We start from the raw sequence: 27,102 nt of genomic DNA on the forward strand, positions 1-27,102 counted from the left end.
TAAAATGACTTAAGTACACTACAATTAATAAGTTGTGTCCCTCTTTCAAGCATACTGTATTCATTGATATTGTTTCAAAGGACTAAACAAAAACACAAACAAACAAACAAAAGCAGAGTTCTCAACGGTAAGCTAGTATTTACCTCAAGGAGAGTAAACAAATATCAATACGACAATTGTGATAGTAGGTGTGTTTCTATCACACAGATATAAAACTGAAACAATATTTATGTTTCTACAACGTCGTTTAGTAATAATTTAAATTAGGACACACATATAGCATAAGTTAGTAAAAAACACCATAACATAAAGTAACTTCACAAATACAAAAGATGCAACTGACTTACCGTCATGCATCAACTTTCATATGTGTAAACAAATCAGCAAATATATCGTGCAGTGGATCATAGTACAACACAGTATTACCAATGTACTTATGTATTATACGTATAGTATCTTACAAGAACGTTTAACGCCACTCAGCTTCTCATTTAAGATAGTACTATTATTATTATTATTCGTGTCTGTTTGTTGAAGTGTCAGCATTTTTTTTTCTGCAGTTGTCTGTCATATATATACGTATTCTATTGTAACTGGTCTGGAAGAACATCCTTTTAGGCAACTGCTTAGCTAGTTTCTTTTTGATGTGTTCATTTAAAAGAAAGGGAGGGGTTTCAGTGGTAGTATCGAAAGGTGCAATAGGAAACTCTTGAATATGTGCACTACGCAAAATGATTCACTTGCTGTCGCGTAATCCAGAGAAGTAACTACGCAACTGTTCGAATTAAAATATCTTCAGATGAAAATCGCATTCCTTTAACGCCATATTTTACAGTTTTGCTAATCACAGCATTACATTTTCGAATTTGCCATATCTGAAAGAAATTGAAACACCAACTCAGCTATATACAATGGACAAATTAGGTAAGTATCTTAACATACTCTGAAGTTCAAGACAAGTACTTCAAGAACACTATTGCTGCAGCATGAAGGCACTGCATGTTTAACAGTCATATTTTCTTTACATCTCTACAATCGACTCATGGAATATACACAAATATAATACAGCGTAATATATATATTACTAGATTTTGGATATAATACGGCATCTTTAGGAATATACATAAGTGTATGCATGCATATTTAACACGTATTTATACATATATATATATATAATTATTCGTTTTTGGTCGATATTTTCGAATGGTACCAACACTTGGTAGTCTGATATATTTCTTTATATTACTAAACATCACAATCTAATTACATAAGACAAGAGATCACTTCATTTAGTCCATGTGACTATATCCGCATAATGACATTTTGTTTCAGCAAGCGCATACAGATTTCACAGTCAGTGTACCATTTCTTAAAATTAAAATAAATAATACAAAATAATTAATAGAGCTCAGCCATTTGTCTAAGCTTCGTAGTTAAGAAATACAACTGTAACATTACCAGTTTTCACCAGTAGTCGATGTTCTTAATTATATACTTATATTTGTCTTTACATCTAATTCTAAAATTGCAAATATTGTTTCCTTGTGAGAGATTATCTCATTAAAATGTTAATATTTCTAATTTCAGTAATCGAATATAAAACGGGGAATTTGTCATTACACAAGAAAGTGACATTTCCTAGTAAAGTTTATATATATATATATATATATATATATATATATATATATATATATATATATATATATATATATATATATATATATAATTTAGACCAGTAATTTAGATAACTTCTCGTTGTTTACAAGTTTCTCTCCAAACGATTTCTTGTATATGCTGTTTATTCTTTCTCTCTCTGTGTGTGTGTTTACGTATGTCTGTATTCACACAGTTACACGCGCACGTTCGTACATTCCAACTTAAGATTTCTACTTCATATATTCTCACTTGTATTTATGAGTCCCTATAACCGCTGGCGATAATCTTGAAGAAGGAAATGAGAGCAATCTTTGTGGAGGGGGGATATATCGTCTGTACTTGCTGGCGCTGCACCTGTGCTGAAGAACTCTCCATTCGCTTTCCATATGGAGTTGAGCTAACGAGAATTTACTTTTATATATAAGATCGTTTCCCTTTTACTTCGAATAGCTACTATAAATTATCTTCGATCTACAGACCTTGTGTGTGCATTCATTATTAGGAGACTATTATTAATTTTAAAAATACATAAATAAACAACAAATACATCGAAACTTTTGAAACTGTTGAAATAGATGGCATGACCATTTACTAGCTATTATTTGTTATAAACAAACTTTATAATGTCTACGAAATATTTCATCATATATTTTATATCTAAATATGTAAATCAATTTTGCCGTTCAAAAATTCAGAGATATTTTAAAGACGCATATAATGTTCTGTGTTTAAGCAACATTTGTGCTAATGATTGTATAGTAAAATTAGCTTCCTACCCTTGAAAGTCACCTGCACTGTTTCAATTAAAACGTTTCTCCTCGTTCTGTCTTCTATCCATATTATTCAAAGAATCAAACACGCACTTACGTACTAAATACGCTTAAGGGTTCGCATTAGGCAAGTTTTGTTTTCAACCTAGATTTGGGTGAAGAAAACTTTAATAAAGCTCTAATTCTGTATCATTCAAACAAAGTAACGTCCGACATTCCTCCATAGCAAATAGATAAGTTTAATTGTTTAAGTATACGGCACTCTATCTTTTTCTTATTGTCTAACAAAGAATGTTAAATTAAGAGGAAAAAAATAACGTCATTGATGCTTAAACTTCGCTTGATGTATGCGCGAGGACAAAACTGACTAGAATAACTTATTCCTGTTGCATATTCTGAAAACCGACTGTCGTATTCTCCACTAATGTAATTTGCATATAACATTTTTTGCACTGTATTTAAGCTGTGCATAGACTTGTACTAGCCCCACCATACCCTGAAAATGAAGGCAGTATGTAAAGTATACATATTCTTTCTTTCGTTTGTACTTTTCTCTCTTCTTTCCTTTTTGACCTCTCTGCTTTTCAGCTTGTCCAATTATCCAGCTGGTCTTGTTACATGGTCCGACGGATGTAGCAGTCGGCCTTGGGCAGAACAGACCCAGAAACAAGACACCATGTCGTTGTTATCGAGAACGGATTCTTGAACAGGTTGCCTCAAGACACCACCAGACTCACTTTAGTACACTTTACAAATTCTTCAGAATCTTGGCCAGATGAAGGCCAGCAAGGTGAACGTTGGGAAGCTCTTAAATTAAGAAATGTTAATAATTTTTGTGCGAATCATGGCGCAGCAAAGAGAAAGGTCTGTAATGTACCACGTAAAGTAATTTTCTTCCAATACTATAAATCAAAGCTGTTGTCCAACTGAAAAAAAAATACAATAGTAGTGATAAATCATTTTTTTTTGTGAGTCTCCACATAATTACTCTTCTTTGGTATGAAACATCTTTACATGCAGAAATTTAAATGAAGTAAGGGGCTTTTTATGAAAATTTATAAATCCAGAAAGTAATAAACATATACTGATAGACATATGAATGACAGGAAAAATGAGAATAACTAGTGTTACCAATAGATAGGTGCAATACAATATTTTGCAGGTGATTTAAAAAGAACTAAATTAATACCTACCATATACAAATAATATTAATTATGAGTGCATAATTAATAGTTTTAATTATTCATACGGACTTAATTTCAATTTCTATGTAAAATGTTGATATTTTGATTTTTTCATCCTCTTATTTGCAGGTTCATGAAACACTTTCGACAAATGATCGGTCTCAGAAACATCTTCTGCGATGGTACTCACATGATTGTGAAATCTGTAGTAGTGGATACGTAACACATTCAAAAATAAGAAGAAAAAAATGTTGAAGGCGTAATATTTAAATCCTTTTTTCGTTCTCTACACATAAATGTATTACATTGACACAGTAAGTCTAGATTAAGATTTTCCACATAACTTGGAATTAATGAAATTAAGTGAGTCAAATTGCGAATGAAGAACCAGCTCATCAAGTCTTACAACTGACTATTGAAGAACTGTGTAATTTTCGCCCACATAAACTATGCCTAAGGTGAATATAAGGAATGACAAACTATGTTTGATTACCTTCTCAATACTAATGATCAAAGTCATTTACTAAAATCTAAACACGAACATATACGGTCGTGATAGCACTTATTGTCTTTAAAAACATTCAAACATTATATTATGGTAACCTTAGTGTTTGTACACAAATATTATTTCGTAGAACAGACAAAACTGTTACGTATTCACAAACAGTGAAACAAACTTCTTTGTCTTGCAACTTGGCACAGTTTTCACACTACCTAAACGGACACGTTGGAGTGAATAGTTTTCCTTTCAGGTTTTTATTTCACCAACACGAAACACTGGTGGGATATGATATGGTTTCTCCTTCACAACACAACGAAATTTCAGTGAAGGAGGCAGGTAACTATATAACAACCACATACCGTTGTCTTAAATGTGCTTGTCATGAATTATTTGGTGGAACAAATATGGTATTAATTATAGGATTTCGACAACTGATGTAGTTGTTCAATGAATATTTACAAATAAAGCACACAATAATGCAAAAAAACATTTCACACACTTACATGTCTTTTCATGTGAAGTGAGAGATGGTCTGATCTTGAGAAAGCTCTTTCACATAACCTGCACTGGAATGGTCTGTCACCTGTATGTTTTCTATAGTGACGAGTTAACTCGTCTGAACGAGCAAACTTCCAACCACAACCCTTCCAACTGCACTGATATGGCTTCTCACCTGTGTGGGTCCTCAGGTGGGCTTTCAGATGCGAAGATTTCGTGTAAGTCTTTCCACAGCCAGGATGTGAACACGTATGAGTCGTCAATTTTTTCCTCCCGCAGCTTCGACGACCACGCTTAGGTTTGTGTGGATCTCCTAAACTTGTAGGAATCTGGTTTACTAACGCTGGGTGTTGATGGTGGTGTTGTTGCGTTCCAGTATTCTGGGGCGTTGGTGTTGGTGTTGAGGAGAGGAGATCTGCAAGATTTGGCGATGAAGGAGGTGTCATGACTTTTAGCTGAGGGAGGTTTGATATTCGCGTTGAGGGGTGTTGCTGCTGTAAGTTTACCTGTAAAGACGTCAAACCTGGTGGAGGAATTCCCCTTCCCGGTCCTTGTTTGTGAGGGTACTCCTGGTTTTCTGGACTTGCAGGAGGAGACATCTGTCCATGGTTGTATGCAACCTGAGAAGGCACTATGGTCATTATACCGTTATAAGTCGTGCACTGAGGACCAGACGTTGATCTAGTTGGTAATGATGGCGATGTATATCCTTGTGACAAATCGCTACCCGCGCGTACATCTTGACTACCACTACCAAGTTGCGAACTATCACGAATCGAAGGAGCAGGTGACGTCTGCGATTGTGGAGAAGGAGATGATAGAGGGGCTCCCGAAGTTAAATTGGAGTCACTACTATTTTCTATTGACGACATCTGTTCGTATGAAACATTAAATGAACTATAGTCCGGGCTAGATCTTGTCACTGTATCACCACCTAGAGAACCATTTTGGCAATTTCTAGATACTACTACTGAGGTTGAGTTTTCAACTTTCACTACAATTGAAGGGTCTTGCGAGGAATAATAGTTTTGTTCACTTGGTAACATGCATGGCGATTCCTCTTTTACTGAGGCACCGGACTCTGTCGACGAATAAAAACTATGTTGTTCAGCAGCATGATTAATAAGCATGTCCAAATCAACGAATTCCTCTCCTTGGTAGGACATATGGTCTGGAACTTCATATTGTTCGTCACTGGTATTATTGCAGTTGGTAAACTCGGGTGATAAATTCTCTGTTTCTCCCGTGTATGGACCAGTTTCTGTTCTAATGGAAACAGTTCCTGCTCCGCACATGTTAACTGGAGATGCTTGTGGAGGAGCTGGTTGGCACAGTAATATACTCTCAATGTCTTGCCACATCTGAAAATATAAGAAAATACAAATTTCATAAGAATGTGCCAACATCATTAAGAGTAGTGAGTCTAATAAAAATGTAAGTATTATTATTATTATTATTATTATTATTATTATTATTATTAGTATTATTATTAGTATTAGTATTTTACAATAAGGTGTTATATGTACCGTCTAGCAGCGGCTGACGTCAGTCCAGAGTGACAAGTTATATTTCTTTGAACATACTAAAAAAAAAGTCTTAATTCGATAAATAACAATGCTTGAAATAATCATATGCAAAAACTTCATAAATTATTATTAATATTCTCTTCAATAATAATAATAATAATAATAATAATAATAATAATAATAATAATAATAATAATAATAATAATAATAATAACACTGAAAGAAAGTAACGCAGATTGAGTAAAATAAGTTTGTCATTTGATTAAATCTTGAAACTGGCAGTAAGTCGTCTTAAAATATTATTAACCCCTTTCTGCATGATCTTTTTTTTTTTTTTTTTTTTTTTTTTAGCCAGAAAGAAAATCAGTATTGGAAATTCTCATATGGAAACTTGAAAAGTGAATCAAAACTTGGATTTTAAATTTCTCTCTTAATTCCGACGAGAAATAAGTAAGTGCCATATATGACACAATTACAACTCACAAAAAACATATCAGATGACACGAAAAATATCTTATCATACACGTCAATATCTCATACAGCAGACAAAACCGTCAATTGGTGCCTTTGATAAATCACACAAAAGCTAAAATAAAAAAGGGTGTTTGCCATATATGGCACGGCATGCGGTAAGGGGTTAGAATAATATTTAGAATTCTCCAACATAATAATAATAATAATAATAATAATAATAATAATAATAATAATAATAATAATAATAATAACAATAATCAGAGAGCATATTATTAACGAATATTCAATAACGATAAGAAACTGTGATTAAGATAAGACATATAACCAAAAACAATTTCATTTAAAGCAACATGGATACCTAATTTTCTGTTTGGATTAAATATATTGGACTACACAATAATATGAAACAACGGAAATCATATATTACTCTCATTTAGCAAATCCTGTGTTACTTTTATCAAGGACAAGAAACAAATATGTTGTATTTAGCCAATTAAACACTTCCGTTTATAGTAAATAAACTTCTTAATTGAAAATTCATGCCCATTTCACAATGTCTTGCAAAGAGAAGGTAAAATGAACAAGTGTAATCACACTGACAACAGGAAATTATTATCTATTTTTTTTTTCATTATCCCATTTCTTACGTCATTTAAAAGTTAGCTTAATTTTGACTTGATTCCTTCTTTTGCCATTTTTCCCTTGTCTTTTATAGTTTGCTTCACAACTTTCTGAACTTTATTATTTAACATTTCATCCCTTATTATGGGAGATATTCAAGGTTAAGCTATAATATTTATAATGTTAGGTTAACAATAAATCAATATGTATAAGTGTTTTCTCGGAAATTTTTTATGCAAGTTTCAGTAAATAGAGTTGAATAGGAAATCTGTGGATGAGGTCAGGGAGGCCTTCACTGGAAACCCAACAAAATCAGTTCGCAGAGTATCACGCGAGCTGAACATCCCACATTAAACGGTCCATAAGATTATCCATAAAAGACTGCGCTTGTATGCATATAAGGTGTAAATCGTTCCGATGACCTACCAAAACGAACTACGTTTGCAATTGAGATTCTGGAACGGAAGGAGGATGATTCCGATTACTTGGGGACGGTGATTTTCAGTGATGACGCAACCTTCCACACACCAGGCAAGGTGAATTGCCACAATATGCGAATTTGGGCTTTTCCAAAGCTACTCCCCTTGCAACCGAACGCGGTATTCCAACAGGATGGTGCCCCACCGCACTGGTGTTTAGATATTCGTAGGGCTTTAAACCGAACGTCTCCACAGCGATGGATTGGACGCGATGGACCCACTCCTTGGCCACCGCGATCTCCTGACATAAATAATAAGGATTTCTTCATATGGGGCTATGTCTAAGACAGAGTCTACACCAGATATGTATCGACTGGACATTCTAAGAGCTACTAAAGGGATTCATATAGAAATGGATACATTGGCCTATAAACAAAAAACTGTTTGAGTTTCTCTTTAAGATGCCGCAAACCATTATTCTCTGGCACTAATAGTTTCCATGCAATTAGCATTTGCAATCAGACAGGTTTCATGTGGATATCCTATATAACTTTTAACTCTAAGTGTAAATACATAAATCCAATACCATTGACAATATCTCATTAAGCTGATACAGATTTCAATTTTACATTCGAGTTTTCTACATTACGAAACAACATATTTGATTACGTAATTCATGACTTTAAAAAATACTATACGAGACATGAACCCGATCTCCCTTGTTAGTCTGGTAAAATAGTAGTGTTGCATTCCGTATTAAGCCTCTCATATTTTCTTCTCTTAATGCTTTTATTTATCAAACAAGACATTTTTTGTTGCTATTAATTTATAGAGAAATTTATAGAACCTTGCTTAAAAAGACATTACTATGAAAGATTTACATAGAGGGAAAAATACTACGTTAACTTTCTTTACGGTCTTACAAATCGTAATAATAAAATTCTAACCACTGTTAGACAAGATATACTACCGAAATAAACACGAAAATGTAACATAACATCAAGATTCCATCCGTCTGTTCCTCTGGTATCACATCTTATGTAATACGAAAAGCTACTAGGCGCAGAAGGCAGCACGCTGAAAGATGACGTCATGTATAACCACGATTCTTCAAATTCATGCTGCGCATGAGGTCACGCAGCATGAGTTTTGTGCATCCTAGGGATTGGGAAAGTTGTGTTGAAAAAAGCAAGAATACTTTCAAAAGTTCCAAAGAATTCATTTGGATCATATCTCAGCCCTCAATCTAGAAGATATACTTATGTGTGAACAAGCTACCGCTAGCGCAAATAACTGTGATAGTGAGATTTGTATTGCGTCAACGGTTAGTTTAACCAAAATCCGAATTAACTGAGCGCTTTGGGCTATATTTTCGATATATGAGGTCAAAGGTTTGACTTATAATGGCTGTGGTGTTATTGGCAGTACTCTGCATTATTTCGTTAGATAATGCAGAGGATATACATACATCTACTGTTTAAAGTGGAAATCAAACTATTATTTGTGGTGTTTGTATTCGAGGTATTACATGCTTTGGATTGAACTGATCAGATCATGCACACAAATGATTGCCCTAGTCATAATGCTGTGGAAATGATTTCTGGCAATAATATAGTAATAACTACTTTACAACTATTCAACGTAGAAGTAAATTAAAATAACGATCCATTTATCCTGATTGAGTTGCCAATCAAACGAAACACGCCTTAAAACTAATTTGCATCGATATTTTTAAAACTACTCAGCAGAATTTGAAATATGGTATATTGAAAATATACAGGGTTGCCCAAAAGTAGGTATACAGTCCTACAATGTATGGTATTCTAGTTCATTAAGATAATTAGTTTATTTGCTTCTGTTTGTTCCAAGCTTAAAGTATGGGTGAAAAGAGATTAAAAACAAATAATAAAGACACCGTAAGTCACTGCTTGCATGAATAACAATAACTAAACTAAATAATTCGCCATGAGTCGATCAGTACGGGACTGTATATTTATTTTGGGCCACCTTGTATTTTACTTCTTATCAGCTTTCTGTCTGAGTGTTGTAGGGCCGCGGTGGCTCATTCGTAGAGCGTTCACCTCTTCCCATGGGGTGCTGGTTCGATCCGAGCTCGCGTCAATTGAACTTTGTGGTGGACAAACACAGAATGCGTGGGTTTTCCCGGGTTCTCCCGTTTCCTCCCAGTTTCTTCATTCCACCATTTCGTTCGGTTCTCATCATCACCATCTCCTTTAGGCTACCTGATATAATTGTGGGACGTAAAACTGAAAGACTTTATTTCTTTCTCTTTTTTTTTTCTGTTAGAGTGTCATGTCATGTTGCTGAAACCACAACAATACTATTTCAAAATCAAAAGTATCTGAAGTAGGGATGATTCCAGGCTTTTTTTCTGAACTTTGAAGATTGCATGCAAAGAAAATAAATGTTATGGAAGAAAACACAGTACTTTTTTTTTTGTTTGAAGGAATTGGAAGGAAACGGAAGGCACAGATAAAACACAAACATACGACATGGGCGTGGAAAACACACATACACGCTTCGATATTTATATGACTATATACAAATGTATGGGCAACGCTTTTGTTGTTGCTCTGCTTGAAAATAAAGAACTTAATAGAACATATAACGACAAGCGATGCTTTTGGTTTGCTCCTAACACGTTGTAAAGTTTTATTATTAGGTATTCTGCCTTTCGGCAGGTCCTGGGACTAATGATGATTTTCTTTTTTCAATTTTAGATTTGGGCCTGGAAATGTTTCTTCCACTTTTGTCGATCTTCAGCTTCCTCTTTCAACTCCCAATATTTTCTCCTATCTTTCAAATCATCGATCAGCTGTGTTCTTCTTCTTCCTATTCCTCGCCTCCCTTCCATCTTTCCTTCTATGGCGGTGTGAAGAAGACAATTTCTTCTCAAGATATGTCCAATCCAATTGGCCTTTCTACGAAGGATGGTGGCTAGAAGTATCCTCTTCTCTCCTATCCGTTTAAAACATCTTCGTTTTTTTGCTCTCTTTGTTTATTTTATCTTCCTCATCTTCCTCCAACACCACATTTCGAAGCTCTCCAAATATTTCTTCTCTAACTTCTGTAATGTCCAAGTCTCTGAACCATACAGTCCAATGCCCCATATATAGCACTTGACCAACTTCTTCTTAAGTCCAATATTGAGTTAAGACTAATATTTTCTTGTTGAATGCTTCTTTAGCTATGACAATTATTGACCTGATCTCTTTGGTGCAGTAAGCGTCTCTCGTCAAAATACTTCCCAGATACTTGAAATTATCGACCTCTTCAAGTTATCTTTGTTCTAGTCTGATTTGTAAGGGCGTGTTTCCAAGGGATATTCTCATGACTTTCAACTTTTCGATGTTAATTTCCATTCCATACAGTTTTCCAGTGTCAACTATTTTTTTTTCAATCGTATCCTGTAGTCCTCCTTCGGTTTTAGCTATTATATCCGTATCATCTGCATACCTGATTTTGTTAATGATCTGCCCTCCAATCTTGAAGTCTCCAGTTACCATTACTGCTCCCTTCATTAAACATTTACTGTAAATGTTAAATAATTGGGGCGACAAACTACATCCTTGTCTGACTCCTCGTCCAATCTCCACATTATTGGTTTATCCTTCATTCAAGCACATCTTCACTCGTTGTCCTATGTACAGGTTTTGAATGAGTCGTCGATCTCTCCAGTTGACTCCGATTTATTTAAGTATTTTCAGAAGTTTCGTCCAATTGACTCGGTCGAAAGCTTTTCGCCAGTCAATGAAGCACAAACACAATTCTTCCTTTACATCAAGAATTCTTTCTGATATAATTCTCATCAATCCAATAGCATTTCTGGTGCATTTTCCTTTTCGGAATTCAATTTGATCTTTTTCTAACCTCTCACCTATCTTGCTTTCCAGCAGCCTGTTCAGTATGCGTGCTATGATCTTTCCAGCGTGGGAAATCAGGCTAATGGTTCTGTGATCGCTGCACTTCTTTGCTTGCTTTTTCTTGGGCAATGCAATCATTGTAACATCAAGACAAACCTTTGGTCATTCTCCACTCAGGTAGATCTTGTTAATAATTGAAGTCAGCACCTTCATTGCATTGTCTCATAATTCCTTGAGTACATATACTGGTATGTCGTCGTCTCCAGTGGCCTTTCTCCTTCGCATGTCTTTGATTGCTTGTACTACTTGACTTTTCAATATACTGGGTCCTTTTTCATCGTCAACCGCATGTTCCTCTTCTTCGATCGCAATATCTTTGGGGCGGTTGTTCTGATCATAAAGATCTTGTATGTATTCCTCCCAAATTCGAAGAATTCTTTCATGGTCAGTGGTTACATTACCTTGTTGATCTTCGATGCCGAATGTTCGTATACTTTTGTTAGCTCTACCTCCTAATTCTTGTGCTTTCTGGTACATCAGATCATATCTGCCCCGCCGTTGAAGTTCCATTATTTCTTTACATATCTACTCCATGTACATTTCTTTGGCTTTGTCCGTTTCTCTTCTCAATGCATTATTTAGATTTCTGTATTCAGTGATGTCTGTGTTTTTCGCCCATCTGCGTTCCTCCATCTTCTTTAGCATTGCTTCAGTTATCCATGGTCTTATCGGTGTTCTTTCTATCCTAAGAGCAATATATAAAGAGAGGCAAAGCCTTTGTCGTTATCCCTGTATGCCCGTTCTTGCCTAAACTTGGGCTTAAATATCATCGGGCTTTGCACCCAACAGCTAAGCGACCCCGAAAAACAATAATCAACAATGGGTTCCGATGGATTTGGCAAATAGCGTCGGTCACTTTAGATGTTTTTTTTTTTAACTCTTGCTCATCCCCACACCAATGGGAACTAAAGTATTGACTTGACACTAATATATTTCACATGCCACCATTTCACCTCCCGGGTGGTAAGGGAGGTTGAACAGGGACTTAAGCAGCATCTACAGTGTCACTATTTATCTATGCGATCTCTGAAACTATGGATTCGACACTAATGTCGGTCGTTTATGATCATGTTTGTGCCTCCAATTCCAGTGCTAGGAGTGATAGGTGCTGACTGCAAGACAAATTATGTTCATTTTCAACACCTCTTGTAGTACTTTCGAGGGTTGTGTTACTTTACGATAACTATGTATGTGCACGCAGACCAAGAGGACATAATAAGGGCTACAACACGCTGTGTTAGTCGTCAAGATGACGCGCAGCTGCACTTGCAAATAATACATAAGTTTAAGTGTTGACTATTACAACACAAGTTTAAAACTCTTGGTTTGAACTGTTAATCACCGAGATTTCACATCTGTTTCTCATTTAATTTATTTCCTTTCGAGGTCGGTCTCCTAAATCGATTGACTTTACAAAACACGCTACGCATCAACGTTAGTTTGTTATGTAACAAACTTGACATGCCACAGTTACTGTTTGATATTATTCGTTTATTTGCAATTACATCTAAAGTTATGCTCTCAAAAAGAGTGGATAACAACGTTACAAAAGATCACCAGTATTACATTCATTTATTTTCCTCACGCGTAACCGAATCTAAAACTGTCACCGTAAATCCAATACCCGTTGGTTTTTCACATTGCCAAAAATACCAACAACATTACTTGATGTTCCGTCAGCGATAGAATATACTCCCCGTCAAGTTGTTAATCAAATACAGTATTATGTTTTCCACTTTGGCTTTACTTCAAAATGAACATAGAGTTATGTGTGTACTATTGAAGTTTTATATATTTGCGTATGCATCCTTAATCTACGTTTTTTCTATATATATCATAATATAGATAAACAAATTGAAATAATGCACGCAATTAAAACAAGAATGGTTACGAACGAACCAATGGGTTGAGAAAGTGTGAATAAACGGCAAAAACCTCATAAATGACGCCATAAACATGATATTCTCCACCTCAGTCTTCTCCAACGAAGAGGAATGGTTAAACGTTGGGACAACGGACTTCCAATAGCAGTTGGGAAGAATAAAGTACAACCCTCGCCTAATATTAGTTACATAATTCCCAACTGATTTCGACAATTTTATGTGGGTCAACATGATCATCCCTAGTCATGAATACATGTTGTTAAGCAAAACCAATTTAAGAGTTGCAGCCGCGCAGTCGGTAGAGCATCTACTTACCAACTGACGGCCGAAGTTTGATTTTCATCAGGAGTGGCAGCCGCTTGTTCTTATACTAGCTGAAATACCAATTTTTCGCATGGGTCAGACAAAATATCTATGTAAAGAAATTGAACAATGAAATGGAAAAATAACATATCGGTCATTTTCTACTGCATTTACATATCCCAGTAAACGCCCCCTGAGACCCTCTGGTTCGAATTCTGAAATATAATACGCCTTAGCCCGAGTCGATGGGGGCTGTATTTGGAAGTCACGCCTGTAGGAGTATCATCATTCATCTCATCGACCTCGAAAACTATGAATTTGACATATATATATATATATATATATATATATATATATATATATATATATATATATATATATATATATATATATATATATATATATATATATATATCATTTTCTACTACTTTTAAATGTCCCAGTAAACCCCCCTCCCTGAAACCCCCTGGTTCTATTTTTTTAAAATAAAACGCTTTGTCCTGGTCTGGGGCCTGGACCAAGGTGCCCGCAATCAAAATTTGGTAACTCTCGGTCACTCGTCTTGTCCCCAGGCCGCACACAGTCACGCAGACAGATAGACACAGAAACAAACTCTGTATTTTATTTATATTAGATTAGATTAGATTATCGTTCCCATGTTGCTTATTGGTTCATCCAATCCCTGTAAAATAGGTACCAGGGGAAGTCTCGAGGGTAAAAGCAGGGTCATATACATTTAGTATACCCAAAACCTCTTCAAAAACTTTTTTTTAGTTGATTATATTTGAACACATAAAACGGATTTATATGTATCATTGTTTTCTTCCGAGGTGCCCATTCTAAACCTAGTTACAGAAACGCGTACAAATGGTGTTTTAACTTAATAAGCCATATGAGTCGAAAAGTAATGATATTATTGTGCGTTGACTGGTAAAGCATTTGATGTCCCGTACGATATTTACTAGGGTGCAAAATCGTCGAAGTCGAAATACGATGGACATGAGTGTAAAGAGAAAAAAGAATAAAAAGAAAAGAAAGAAATTTAAAAAAAACTGTAGCGGCCGACCTGAGGCGCCTTCGGGCCGACCTAATTTTTTGCTTTTCTTACTGTTATTAAATTCATAATTACTATTTAAAAACCTTTTAATTGCTTTATTGCCATGTAATTATTGCAGGTATTAGTCAATGTTAAATTTCTCTCTTTATATTTTGTTCTTTCTGTGGAATAACTAAGCCAGACGAATACTTAAAGTTGGCTATTGTCTCGTAAGAGGAAACTCATATCTTTTTCTCCCCCTCTTTGCATCTTGAGAAACAGATCTGAATTGGTAACCTATAACCTTCGATTCGCTGCACGTGCAAGGGAATATCTAACCCTTGTGTCTTATCTGAGAGTCTGATGTTATTTTCTGAATACTCTCATTGTCCTCTGTTTAAGCCCAGATGTTCTCAAAAACATGGTAGACGTATAATTAACATTTTGGCGCCGAAGTTGACACTTCGAAAATACTAAATATGTCTATTTTGACACCGTATAAAATAAGTGTCTTGGGAACACTTGTATTTTTGGTATCATTGTGAAACGATTAAGAAACCTGTAAAATCTGGATAAAGCTTGATTTTCTTTGTAATATCAAATTAACCTTTGACTTTTAATTTGGATATTATGTACCAGATGACGCTAAAGCCTTATACTGTTTGTAATAACGCGCATGCGTGACTATTCTAGTTAACACCCTAAATAGTCGTTTAGATTATCAATACCCAATCTAAACGTAAAGACTAATTTCATTGCACACGAGTATCCGCCCTTTTTGGGAAGATACCACCCTACTATACTCCCACGTACGTAACGTGTGAATAAACTCCCTGAATACAAAATAGCTGTACAAGCTGTTCTCAGGGGGAAATCATTGTGTGTCTACGAGGCACGAGCTTCGTGCTCGTCGCCGGGGGCTCCGGTCCACTCTTCGGGCTCAGGCTTCTGTCCTTCGCCCGCCGGACTTGCGTTTCTTCTCTGACTTTGTTAGAGTCATAGAGAGAAGAACTTAGTGCATTCTCAGAGTGTGTTATTACACTGTGTTAGTGGAGAACTCCGTCATCTCCGTTCTCCTACCAAGGACCATCTCTGTTTTCATTTCGTGTGTGCAATACAGCAAGAACTTTGTTACTGTGCTGAACGTTGTTTCTAGTAAGTTTACTACTACTACATGCAGGCAGTCGTAATTCAATCTCTTCATTGAACTGCCCTTGTTTCTCTTTTATCATTGGTCATATTCTGACCCCTCTCAAGTTTCACGCATACGCCACTAGACTTGTGCGTCATCTAAAATTATCTCTGATGTATAACAACTTATTGCTTAACAACTCTTCTGCGCTGTACAAAAGCAACTTACAATAAAACTCATACTATTCTAACTCGGCGTTCCAGTTATTTAAAACGCCTATCTAAAGTTTTCAAAGTACGACCTCACCTACTCATATTCTCTCAGAAAGTACCTCCGAAGAAGCCGTTCGTCGAAGTCATTATTATCACATCTCTTTCGTTCTCTGGTTCCTACGTGAACCACTACACCAGTCACGCCTGTTGAGGACCGAACTCTTTATCTTCTGTAGTTGAGTGAACCATCACCCTTCTGTGTGTGTTCTGCGACTCCAGTACTATTCCTGCATTCGCCGTGAGAATTCCGATTGGAGAAAGAACTTCACTCTCCGTAGGAAGTGGAAGCATCTTGTTGGTTTTACCGCTCGAACCAATACAGACATCTTCTGGGAATTCTTGGTTGCAACGAACATCTTGTTACCACGCTAAGCTCAACTGGACTTATACAGGACTCGACGATATCTCCAGAGGCCACTTGGAACTCTTTCATCTGTGTAGGTGTTGAATTGCGAGGTGAGTGATTTAAATTGTTTTAGTGATTTTAATTGTGCATCTTGATTCCTCGCATCGACTCAGAATCACGTCTACTTCTTTGCACCCAATATCCGATTTCAGTGTTTGTGTAAAGTGATTCTACAACTAAGGTTGTTAGCGATAACTATCTCTTCCATTTTATTGTTTTATCGATTAAATTGTTATTAGGCTGAATTATTTAAGTATAGCCAAGCCTGACCTTGTCTTGTGAAGTTTTATGTATTTGAGGTCCATTAAGTGTGTTAATAATCCTGTCTCCATTGCATTAGCTTTATTTTCAAATTCATTGTTGTATAATACGTGCCTAATTATTAAGTTGTCGTCCCGCTACAAATATTTATTTCTTTGCACGAGTCCTAGTTGTCTATTATTTTGGAGTGCTAATTAATCTCGTTGTTGTGTGGGCTTCACGTTAACTAGTGACCCCCCTTTGGAGCCGCCACTGCCCTAAAGTGCTGGCAATTACCTGCGGGACATTCATGGATCAAGGCTCCCTTATAATCTCGTAAACTCGTGCTTGAACTTTGTAATTAATTATTGTCATACATAGGCACTCATCCTGTTCTCTCTCTCTCTATCAACTCACCTTGCCGACAGCCTGGTTAGTCGGACATTGTTTGAACAGGACGGACCTCCTCCCTACCGTACTAGTAAATTGCCGAGCCCCATAGACTGCTCAGCTCCATTACATTTTAATGTCAGGCAACCCTCTAAGTCAGACATTCTTGAGACCTTTCGTGGTCCTTTATTAACTATTCTGTTAGCTTGATTTCGGCTACCTTTGGTAGAGATATTGTCGCTAATAATCTCTTTTTATGTTCGTGACCTGTGGTGGGACTCCCTCACCAGTGGCCGCAAAAGTTCTGATCGCCTCCTGCCACCGGCCCCGACATAAATTTGGTGTTCAGCAGTGGAATTCGATCATTAGCTCGTCATCTAATAATGTGTTAATTGATATTGATTATAGAATCCTATGTTGCTTTTGTAAATGACAAAGCAGGAGTTATTTATATTATTACTTTCATTTGTGTTAAGTAGTTTTCTTAGGGTCACATTTATATTCTAAATGAGTTTCGTATAATTTAATGTTTAAATTGTGTTAATTGAAAGGACAGGTTTCCTATTAATTTGCTTGAAAGTAAACATTTTGTGTTGATATGTTGCGTTGGGCAAATGCCCCCTTCTACCCTGAAAGCTTAACTATCATTTTGCTTGTTCAAGAGAAGTCAATGAGGGAAGGAAAAAGAAACAGTCCATATATCAAAAGAATAGTTCGTTCCTTTTTCTTCAACACAGAGAGAAAACATCTGTTCTCTGTTAGTTTCCCCAGCTGGGCAAAACAAAACAAAAAGAAAAAGAAAAAGAAAGCGAGAAAAAGGAAGTGTGTTGGTTAGTGTTCCTCGGTTGTGTAATGCGTTAGTATTAAAAAAAAAAAAAAAAAGAAACTGTAGGGAAAAATATCAACACAATACCTTGAGAAGGTTTATGGCGCCAAATGCGGGACGGATACTTTCTTCTTCACCTATCGAGATGAAAGCTATTCCGTTCTGTATTCAAAGCTTCTCAACGTATTCTGAGTTCGATTCTTGCAATGGATTTTCGCGAGATTCATTTCAAGAATCATCAGTCGCAAGGCTGGTGTAGGAACTCCAAGTATTCAAATTCTGCTTGTGTGATTAATGTACAAGTCAGTCAAAACAAACATCATTGAAACTTTGAAATTTATTTTGAAATTTTCATTCTGTGAGTCCTTATACTCACGCGTTGTCAGTTCTTTGATTGTGGGTAAATTCTTGATCTTTCCCCGACTGGCTTCTCAGCGTTAGTGGTAGATTAAATATTATGTTAGGTGCTAAAGAGATTCCTTACACGAACTATGCGAACTAAAGCCTTAATATGTTTCGTTTCTCAGTAAAAGTTCATAATGAGATTCATTATTGTGATTTTGAAGTTTTCAAATTATTTTAAATTTTCTTGGAGGCCAATTTAATTTTATTGTTTATGAATGGACGTGCTTTTTGTTAATTATGAGAGAATTAAGTATACCTAGATTGAAAGTTTAAAAGGGCAATAAATTCAGTTAGTAATTTGTTTTAAGTAGAGACCATTCTTAATAAGTTGTTGTAATATTAAGCCTAACTCGTTATTTTATTATTTTAAGTCGTGTTTGAATAAAGACAACACTAATGTGGGACACCCCTGAAGTATAGTACCCTGTATTCTAAGACCGCGAAGTACCTTGTATTTTGATTGAATGATAAGAGCGTAAATTATTAGGATATGCGTTATTGCTTTTGAAGTCCATGGCATCAAAGTTTTGTAATTTGAATAAAGCTCTTGTAAATTTTAATTGCCAGTGTAAGGCTGTTTTATTAAGGAAGAAATACGTGAACTTAATGTAGTAGAAAGACTAATCCTAACAATTCCGTTTGTGCTTACTATTGTTATTAATTAAGGAGACGTTTAAATAATTTATTAGTAGACATTATTAATCAATGAATCTTTTCTTATTCATTATGTTAGAAGTTGAATTATCGATAAATTTATCACTTTCCGGTCACGATAAATTCGACCGTAGTCATTGTGTTAATAATTTCATTTGTTCAGGACGTAAAACCGTGCTCTGTAGTATTGTTATTAATTTTGCTATTCCTTGTCGAGCGCTAATGCCTCGAGTTGTATAATTATCTTGTAAATTTTAGCGAGCTATCTAATTTTGGAACGTATCGTTGGGAGACACCCTGTCGGAAAATATTGAGACAGTGAACATACCTCTCCCTTGTTCCAGCAGTAATTCATGGAGTCTAGATTAGGTTAGGATGTGTCAATTCCCTTTCCTAAAAAGAGTACCAATTCCATCAAACGTGATAATTAACTATAATTATCAGCCCCAAAGCGTACATTGGTCGTTCAGAGAATTGCCGCTTGTTTCTATCGCTTGTATTAGCTGAGAATCGTGCAATCTCTGATGTTTATACTCCGTTGAATCGATCTTATTGTACCAATTCCATCAAACGTGATAATTAACTACAATTATCAGCCCCAAAGCGTAAATTGGTCGTTTCAGAGAATTGCCGCTTGTTTCTATCGCTTGTATTAGCTGAGAATCGCGCAATCTCTAATGTTGATCCTCTGTTATATCGACCTTATTGTATAATGGTGTGTCCGCGTAATTGTAAGGAAGTTAAGCCGGATCTTTGAGAAGGCTTACCCCCTTAAAGGTACGGGACCCTCCTATTACATCCCAGGTCGCTATGGACCCCTAGGTCCCGCAGCTGTTTATTATCGTTCTGTTTACTAACGAACGACCAGAGAATGTTTGGTTCTTTCGGAAGGAAGCCCAGTGTTTCGTTCGAAAGACACCCTATGGTGTTAAAGTTTTAACTATGTGCCTTTCGAGATGGTAATGATATGTATGGAAGCTAATGTTGTATTTAAATGGTCATAAATATTCTTGCTCGCGAGTGCCTAATCTAATCAAAGGTGCGTTTGTGTAGACCTAATCCTTTTGAGCACTCTTGCTCCCTAATGAGTCCAAGCACGAGTCCTTAAGAAAATCTAAGGTTGTCCGAAGAGATAATTAAATTCGCTTGTCCAATGTATCAAGTATTGTTATGTTTTCTAGCTTCCGCGTAAATTAGTGATGTTATAATATCATGAGTAAAAGAAATGCTTCTGCAAGTCCAGGAATCGAGTTATTTTCTAGAATAAAATTCTTATCGGGCCTAAATGTCAAATACAGCCGCCCTGTTTAGTAAATAAGTGCATTATTGATCACTTTGTAACTGCATATAAACTCTTTCTTGTCTCCTATTTGAAATGATAAATCGTTCTTTTGTGCGTATAGATATCCCAAAAGGTCTCTAAAATGTAAATACGCGGTTAAATTCCTCAAAGTTAAAATTATGAATAAATGCGAAGTAAATGTAAGTCCCAGGGTCATATGAGTTAATATTAGAAGATAGGCTAAAAGTAATCTTTATTATACCTCTCTTGCCTCCTGCCGTCCGAGTGCCAACTTAATTTGTATCTAAGAGTCGACATCATGTCTCCTGTAAGGAATTCTCGTTGAATTGTATTAATTGTTCTTAAATGTATTTAAGTAATTATAGTCTATTCCCGTTCGATTGTATTTCTATGAGGTTGTGGCACATTCTATTTTTATCATTTGGATATATTGATTATTGTATTTACCAGGAATAGACATTTTAAGCTGTAATTCTAATAATATTCTAACGTGAATATACATTATAATAAATATGATAATGGCATTTGATATATTATGCGTTATAATGCCTATGATAATTGATATCTACTATATGTTATAATTAATATGAATTTTTGGTGAATATCCAGGTTGAAATTAAGACCTACCAATTGAATGATATCAATATTTTACTGTAAAAGGTAGTTGTTATCATAGTAAGGCAACAAGATAATTGCCTGAAGTTATATTTAAATTCATTGTTAATTTCTAAACGTCAGTACTTCAGTTATATTGGTTCCTTTGTTAATAAAATGACGTAAAAGCGAAGTACCTCTGTGCGAAGAGTACAATTAAATATATGTTGATTTAAAATTCTATATTGTAACTCTACCTCTCTTATCGATTAATTATTTGTAGCAGTTCATTTTATAAATTAAGACGATTTATTTGATTAAGTTTGTTAAGCGTCTGTTCAACTGCGTTGATTAATTATTTGTGGTAGTTCATTTTATAAATTAAGACGATTTATTTGATTAAGTTTGTTAAGCGTCTGTTCAACTGCGTTGATTAATTATTTGTGGTAGTTCATTTTATAAATTAAGACGATTTATTTGATTAAGTTTGTTAAGCGTCTGTTCAACTGCGTTGATTAATTATTTGTGGTAGTTCATTCTATAAATTGAGATGATTTATTTTGTTAAGCGTCTGTTCAACTGCGTGACCATAGTCACTAAACAATAATATTGAACAGCGTTAATTGGCATATTGTTAAATGAAAATGTTGAAAGTTTAGACAATAATTGATCTGGTATATTGGTCGTTTGCGTCATATTATAATTCAGGTATTTTTAGACGTAACTATAAAATTGCCATCTAGTTTATGAACACCTTGTATTGAGTCGTGTTCCATATAAATGCTATTTAAAAAGGGTTCATTTTGAAACCTTCATACGCTGTCCCGTACTGAATTCTAATTGTTTAAGGGATGAATGTTATAAAGTGTTTAAAGAATATATATATGTTCTAGTTATCCCTTTCGCGCTAAAAGAAATCAGCCTTCATTTCATTCGAAAGCTTGTATGAAAACATAGAAATTCTTCTTTTGGCCGTTCTCTGTTTAAAAGAAAAACCAGACCCTTACCAGACAGGGCTGTAGTATAATTTCTTTTCTTCACACCACCCTGACCTCAGCGTGGAGTGTAGTAAAAAAAAAAAAGAAGAGAAAACATCTGAGTGTCAATTCCCAACTACCCTCCGGTAGTGGATAACCTTCGACCTCAGGGAGTCCCAGTAACCCAATTTTGGTAAAGACTAAAAGAAAATAATAATAAAAAAAAAAAAAAACAAACTGGCTCCCTTTCTTATCGTGTAACTAATGGTTTGTTTTGACAATTTTGGAGTAAGTGATAAAGTGTAAATTTTTAATTAATGTATCCAAAAACAAAACGTAGAGAAAAAGAAAAATTTACATATAGTAATAATAATAATAATAATAATAATAAAAAAAATCATGAATTAAATACTTCATTAACTAATGTAGTTATACTCTGTATACGGTAGTCTTGCGATTCTATGTAGTGTGTATAATCCCTAGAATTTTAAGTAGTTGATTCTTGTACTTTTTAATAATATAGAAGTCATTCAAATCCTTTGTTAAATTTAGTAATTCTATATATATATACCTAGTGGAACTTTCGTTTAGGACATGTGCAGTTCCTTGAATGTCTAGAGAGATGAAGAATCCAACTACCGTAAATGATTGTAAATTAGTAAAAAAAAAAAATGCGTGTAAATATTTATTATCTATATATATTTCCTTTGTAGTTATAATTGATTTGTAAAGCATAATTGCATGTTACTTGGGTTTAATATCTAACTATATTAATTTAGTATGGGTCATCCATCTCCTTTACATATAGGTATATCCTTTGTATATATAGGAACTCGTATTATAATAATAATAACTATAAAAACTGAGTAAAAAAAAAATATTTCAAATGTGTACTGTACATAATTGAGGTATAAAGTAGTTATATGAAATCATGTTGTATTGGCCTTGTTAGTCTTTGTATATTTTTATAGACAAAGCTTAGTTTTGTAAATATGTAGGAACAAATCGTACCAACTAGGGAACTCTTTGTATTATACGTATATAACCATTGGTAGAGCCATGTAGTAATTTCTTAAATTTGTGATTCACTCACAATCGAGATTTTATATCTAAATAATTGGTAGTCTAATGATAACTTTGTTTATTAACGTAGTTTAATAATAATTTTGGGGTTCTCATATTTAATTCTAGTTATAGATGTATATATATAAACATTTCTTTAACTTTTTAATTGTTTGAGTATGACATAGGTATTAGACCTTTAGATAATTGTATATCTTCTTATATACAAAAAAAAATATATATACTTAAGCTATTTTGGGATTCTAGTGAATACTTCGGTACTACTGATATAATTACTTTTGTGTCATATTATTTAATTATGGTGTTACCTAATACTATATAATTATTTCAATGGGTTTTTACTTTATGGATTTAAGTACTTCGATTATTTAGCTATAATTGTGTATAAAATAATATTCGCTGGTATAAGCAACAAAAATGTTTTACCTTTATGAACTTTACTTAAAGAATTAGTAAGTGTTGCCAACTAGGACTAAGAAATTTTAATTGAATATATCTATGTATGAGTATTAAGCAGTGTTGCCAATCCTAAAGATTAAAAAGTGTTGCCAACTCTAAAGTTTAAAAACAATATTGCCACTTAATATTTTTTTTTCAAAAAAAAAATTTAAGCCCAAGTAGTCAAAAAAAAATATTCCTCAGTTCCCTCGTCTATTTTTTTTATTTTTACGCGGGAGGACTGTAGCGGCCGACCTGAGGCGCCTTCGGGCCGACCTAATTTTTTGCTTTTCTTACTGTTATTAAATTCATAATTACTATTTAAAAACCTTTTAATTGCTTTATTGCCATGTAATTATTGCAGGTATTAGTCAATGTTAAATTTCTCTCTTTATATTTTGTTCTTTCTGTGGAATAACTAAGCCAGACGAATACTTAAAGTTAGCTATTGTCTCGTAAGAGGAAACTCATATCTTTTTCTCCCCCTCTTTGCATCTTGAGAAACAGATCTGAATTGGTAACCTATAACCTTCGATTCGCTGCACGTGCAAGGGAATATCTAACCCTTGTGTCTTATCTGAGAGTCTGATGTTATTTTCTGAATACTCTCATTGTCCTCTGTTTAAGCCCAGATGTTCTCAAAAACATGGTAGACGTATAATTAACATTTTGGCGCCGAAGTTGACACTTCGAAAATACTAAATATGTCTATTTTGACACCGTATAAAATAAGTGTCTTGGGAACACTTGTATTTTTGGTATCATTGTGAAACGATTAAGAAACCTGTAAAATCTGGATAAAGCTTGATTTTCTTTGTAATATCAAATTAACCTTTGACTTTTAATTTGGATATTATGTACCAGATGACGCTAAAGCCTTATACTGTTTGTAATAACGCGCATGCGTGACTATTCTAGTTAACACCCTAAATAGTCGTTTAGATTATCAATACCCAATCTAAACGTAAAGACTAATTTCATTGCACACGAGTATCCGCCCTTTTTGGGAAGATACCACCCTACTATACTCCCACGTACGTAACGTGTGAATAAACTCCCTGAATACAAAATAGCTGTACAAGCTGTTCTCAGGGGGAAATCATTGTGTGTCTACGAGGCACGAGCTTCGTGCTCGTCGCCGGGGGCTCCGGTCCACTCTTCGGGCTCAGGCTTCTGTCCTTCGCCCGCCGGACTTGCGTTTCTTCTCTGACTTTGTTAGAGTCATAGAGAGAAGAACTTAGTGCATTCTCAGAGTGTGTTATTACACTGTGTTAGTGGAGAACTCCGTCATCTCCGTTCTCCTACCAAGGACCATCTCTGTTTTCATTTCGTGTGTGCAATACAGCAAGAACTTTGTTACTGTGCTGAACGTTGTTTCTAGTAAGTTTACTACTACTACATGCAGGCAGTCGTAATTCAATCTCTTCATTGAACTGCCCTTGTTTCTCTTTTATCATTGGTCATATTCTGACCCCTCTCAAGTTTCACGCATACGCCACTAGACTTGTGCGTCATCTAAAATTATCTCTGATGTATAACAACTTATTGCTTAACAACTCTTCTGCGCTGTACAAAAGCAACTTACAATAAAACTCATACTATTCTAACTCGGCGTTCCAGTTATTTAAAACGCCTATCTAAAGTTTTCAAAGTACGACCTCACCTACTCATATTCTCTCAGAAAGTACCTCCGAAGAAGCCGTTCGTCGAAGTCATTATTATCACATCTCTTTCGTTCTCTGGTTCCTACGTGAACCACTACACCAGTCACGCCTGTTGAGGACCGAACTCTTTATCTTCTGTAGTTGAGTGAACCATCACCCTTCTGTGTGTGTTCTGCGACTCCAGTACTATTCCTGCATTCGCCGTGAGAATTCCGATTGGAGAAAGAACTTCACTCTCCGTAGGAAGTGGAAGCATCTTGTTGGTTTTACCGCTCGAACCAATACAGACATCTTCTGGGAATTCTTGGTTGCAACGAACATCTTGTTACCACGCTAAGCTCAACTGGACTTATACAGGACTCGACGATATCTCCAGAGGCCACTTGGAACTCTTTCATCTGTGTAGGTGTTGAATTGCGAGGTGAGTGATTTAAATTGTTTTAGTGATTTTAATTGTGCATCTTGATTCCTCGCATCGACTCAGAATCACGTCTACTTCTTTGCACCCAATATCCGATTTCAGTGTTTGTGTAAAGTGATTCTACAACTAAGGTTGTTAGCGATAACTATCTCTTCCATTTTATTGTTTTATCGATTAAATTGTTATTAGGCTGAATTATTTAAGTATAGCCAAGCCTGACCTTGTCTTGTGAAGTTTTATGTATTTGAGGTCCATTAAGTGTGTTAATAATCCTGTCTCCATTGCATTAGCTTTATTTTCAAATTCATTGTTGTATAATACGTGCCTAATTATTAAGTTGTCGTCCCGCTACAAATATTTATTTCTTTGCACGAGTCCTAGTTGTCTATTATTTTGGAGTGCTAATTAATCTCGTTGTTGTGTGGGCTTCACGTTAACTAGTGACCCCCCTTTGGAGCCGCCACTGCCCTAAAGTGCTGGCAATTACCTGCGGGACATTCATGGATCAAGGCTCCCTTATAATCTCGTAAACTCGTGCTTGAACTTTGTAATTAATTATTGTCATACATAGGCACTCATCCTGTTCTCTCTCTCTCTATCAACTCACCTTGCCGACAGCCTGGTTAGTCGGACATTGTTTGAACAGGACGGACCTCCTCCCTACCGTACTAGTAAATTGCCGAGCCCCATAGACTGCTCAGCTCCATTACATTTTAATGTCAGGCAACCCTCTAAGTCAGACATTCTTGAGACCTTTCGTGGTCCTTTATTAACTATTCTGTTAGCTTGATTTCGGCTACCTTTGGTAGAGATATTGTCGCTAATAATCTCTTTTTATGTTCGTGACCTGTGGTGGGACTCCCTCACCAGTGGCCGCAAAAGTTCTGATCGCCTCCTGCCACCGGCCCCGACAGTATGACTCTCAATTAAAGCGTAACATAGCAGCTAACCGTGGAAATGTGTATGAGCTGAAATACTGTCTGCTACACAGTAATAGATGTAGAATAATATATTACAATTACAGTAATTTTTTTCCATAGTAAAAATTCATAGTAATGTGAAATACAAAAATATACATTTTTTCCTATGTCTTGCAATTTGGTTGCTATAGAATTAATAATTTTGTTTCGATTTCCCCGCGGCATACTGGCGGTCCATTCGCGGCACACCAGTGTGTCGTAGCACACCGGTTGGGAAACGCTGTTATAAGGTATTCTGCCATTATTGGCAGCAGAGGCGGATCTAGAAGATAAAAACTGGGGGGGCTGTCAGAACCCAGACTATGATAGGTATATCATGTTTACTATAAATTTTCAAAAATGCTTAAATTATTTTTGTGTCACTCAAAAAACTGGGAACCTAGGCCCTCCGGGTCCCGGCCTCGATCCGCCACTGATTGGCAGGTCACTTGCAGTAACTGAGAAGCTTTCATGCTTGCACGATCTTCCACTAACCTCTTCGCCTGTAAGTACGATTTTTAT

The 27,102-nt window shown here is 35.5% G+C and overlaps 1 protein-coding gene across 1 annotated transcript in view; it reads right to left on the reverse strand.

Annotated features, from left to right (window-relative positions):
- Positions 1-1,739: 1,739 nt before the first annotated feature.
- Positions 1,740-27,102, reverse strand: part of LOC145688149 (uncharacterized) — a 36,525-nt gene continuing 11,162 nt past the window's right edge. Inside the window, exon 2 of the mRNA XM_081761963.1 lies at positions 1,740-5,971. Within this exon, the coding sequence (XP_081618089.1) occupies positions 4,604-5,971 (1,368 nt within the window). The 3' untranslated portion in view covers positions 1,740-4,603. The remainder of the gene's footprint in view (positions 5,972-27,102) is intronic.

The sequence above is a fragment of the Thermobia domestica genome, chromosome 6 (assembly GCF_964235325.1).
Source record: "Thermobia domestica chromosome 6, izTheDome1.hap1.1, whole genome shotgun sequence".
Lineage (NCBI taxonomy): Eukaryota > Metazoa > Arthropoda > Insecta > Zygentoma > Lepismatidae > Thermobia > Thermobia domestica.